This window comes from Rutidosis leptorrhynchoides, chromosome 2 (assembly GCF_046630445.1).
Source record: "Rutidosis leptorrhynchoides isolate AG116_Rl617_1_P2 chromosome 2, CSIRO_AGI_Rlap_v1, whole genome shotgun sequence".
Lineage (NCBI taxonomy): Eukaryota > Viridiplantae > Streptophyta > Magnoliopsida > Asterales > Asteraceae > Rutidosis > Rutidosis leptorrhynchoides.
Window position 1 is genome coordinate 17,829,937 of NC_092334.1, and position 1,355 is coordinate 17,831,291.

A 1,355-nucleotide genomic window follows, 5' to 3' on the forward strand; every position below is an offset into this window, starting at 1 on the left:
TGCTGGCTTGCTAGGCGACGATAGGGAATGGACAACAACACTAGAAGAAGCATATGTGCATGCAACAGCTTCACAGCTTCGTTCCCTTTTCGCTCATATTTTGGTATACTGCCTAGTCAGTAATCCAGTTGAACTTTGGGAGAACCATTGAGAAATGATGTCAGACGACATACCGCTACGCACAGCCACAACATTAAATATGCCAGCACTACACATAAATGACGAGGAACTACACAATTATGTTCTGTTCGAGGTCGAAGTTCTTTTAAATCAATGTTCAAAGTCTATTTCTGATTATGCGCTTCCAACGCTACCACCTAACTTGCTTGTCGATCTAGCAAACAGGTTAATCATGGAGGAAAAAAAACTACAACCGTCGATCTCTTGACGCCGAACGATTAGAACTAGAACGCAGTATGAACACAGAACAAAAACAAGTATATGAATTGGTAACAAATGTTGTGCTTTTTAATCAGGAAGAATTAGTTTTTGTGTGTGGGCATGGCGGCACGGGTAAAACATTTTTATGGAGGTCGATTATCATAGCACTGCGAGCAAGAGGGAAGATTGTACTAGCCGTAGCATCATTCGGCGTTGCTTCTCTACTGCTGCCTTCGGGAAGAACCGCACATTCTCGGTTCAAACTTCCGTTGGACCTCACAGATGAATCAATGTGAAACATAAAGAAAAAAACTGAGATGGCAAAACTTATCGAGAGTACAGATCTAATTGTCTGGGATGAGGTGCCAATGAATAACAACCGCTGTTTCGAAGCTCTAGACATGAGCCTTAGAGACATCCTGGACAACAACGACGCAGTTTTTGGGGTCAAGTCTTTTATTCTTGGGGGTGATTTTAAACAAACGCTACTGGTTAAGCCGAATGGGAGTAAATCTGAAATATTAGCTGCTTGTGTCACATCTTCGTATCTATGGCGACACTTCAAAATCTCTGTTCTAACACAAAATATGAGGTTACTACGTCCTGGTCTGTCGGCATCTGAAAAGGCGAGGAGCGAGGAATTTTCGAGGTGGCTGTTAAGTGTGGGGAACGGTCAGATAGGCACGCAAGATTCGGAGGACCCACATAATAGTCGTTGGTTATCTATTCCGGATAACTACTGTATTCCCGATGATGAAAATGGTCTACAAAATCTCATTTCTTTTATATACCCCCGTGAATCGTTACAAAATCCAACTGCCGCTGAACTCCAACAGAAGGCAATCGTCTGTCCAAAAAATGACGTCGCAGATACAATAAACAAGATTATCGTCGATATGGTTGATGTCCCGGTGACAACCTGCAACAGTTATGACAGTGCAACACCTCATGGGAATGACGGAGTTGAGGCATAA

The 1,355-nt window shown here is 42.8% G+C and overlaps 1 protein-coding gene across 1 annotated transcript; it reads left to right on the forward strand.

The window, feature by feature from the left end:
- The first annotated feature begins 698 nt into the window (after positions 1-698).
- LOC139887656 (uncharacterized) lies at positions 699-1,355 on the forward strand. The gene has a single exon (XM_071870725.1). The coding sequence runs from the start codon at positions 699-701 to the stop codon at positions 1,353-1,355; it is 657 nt and encodes a 218-aa protein (XP_071726826.1).

Coding starts and splice junctions, on each gene's coding strand:
- LOC139887656 (XM_071870725.1), top strand. CDS start 699: ATGGCAAAACTTATCGAGAGTACAGATCTAATTGTCTGGGATGAGGTG.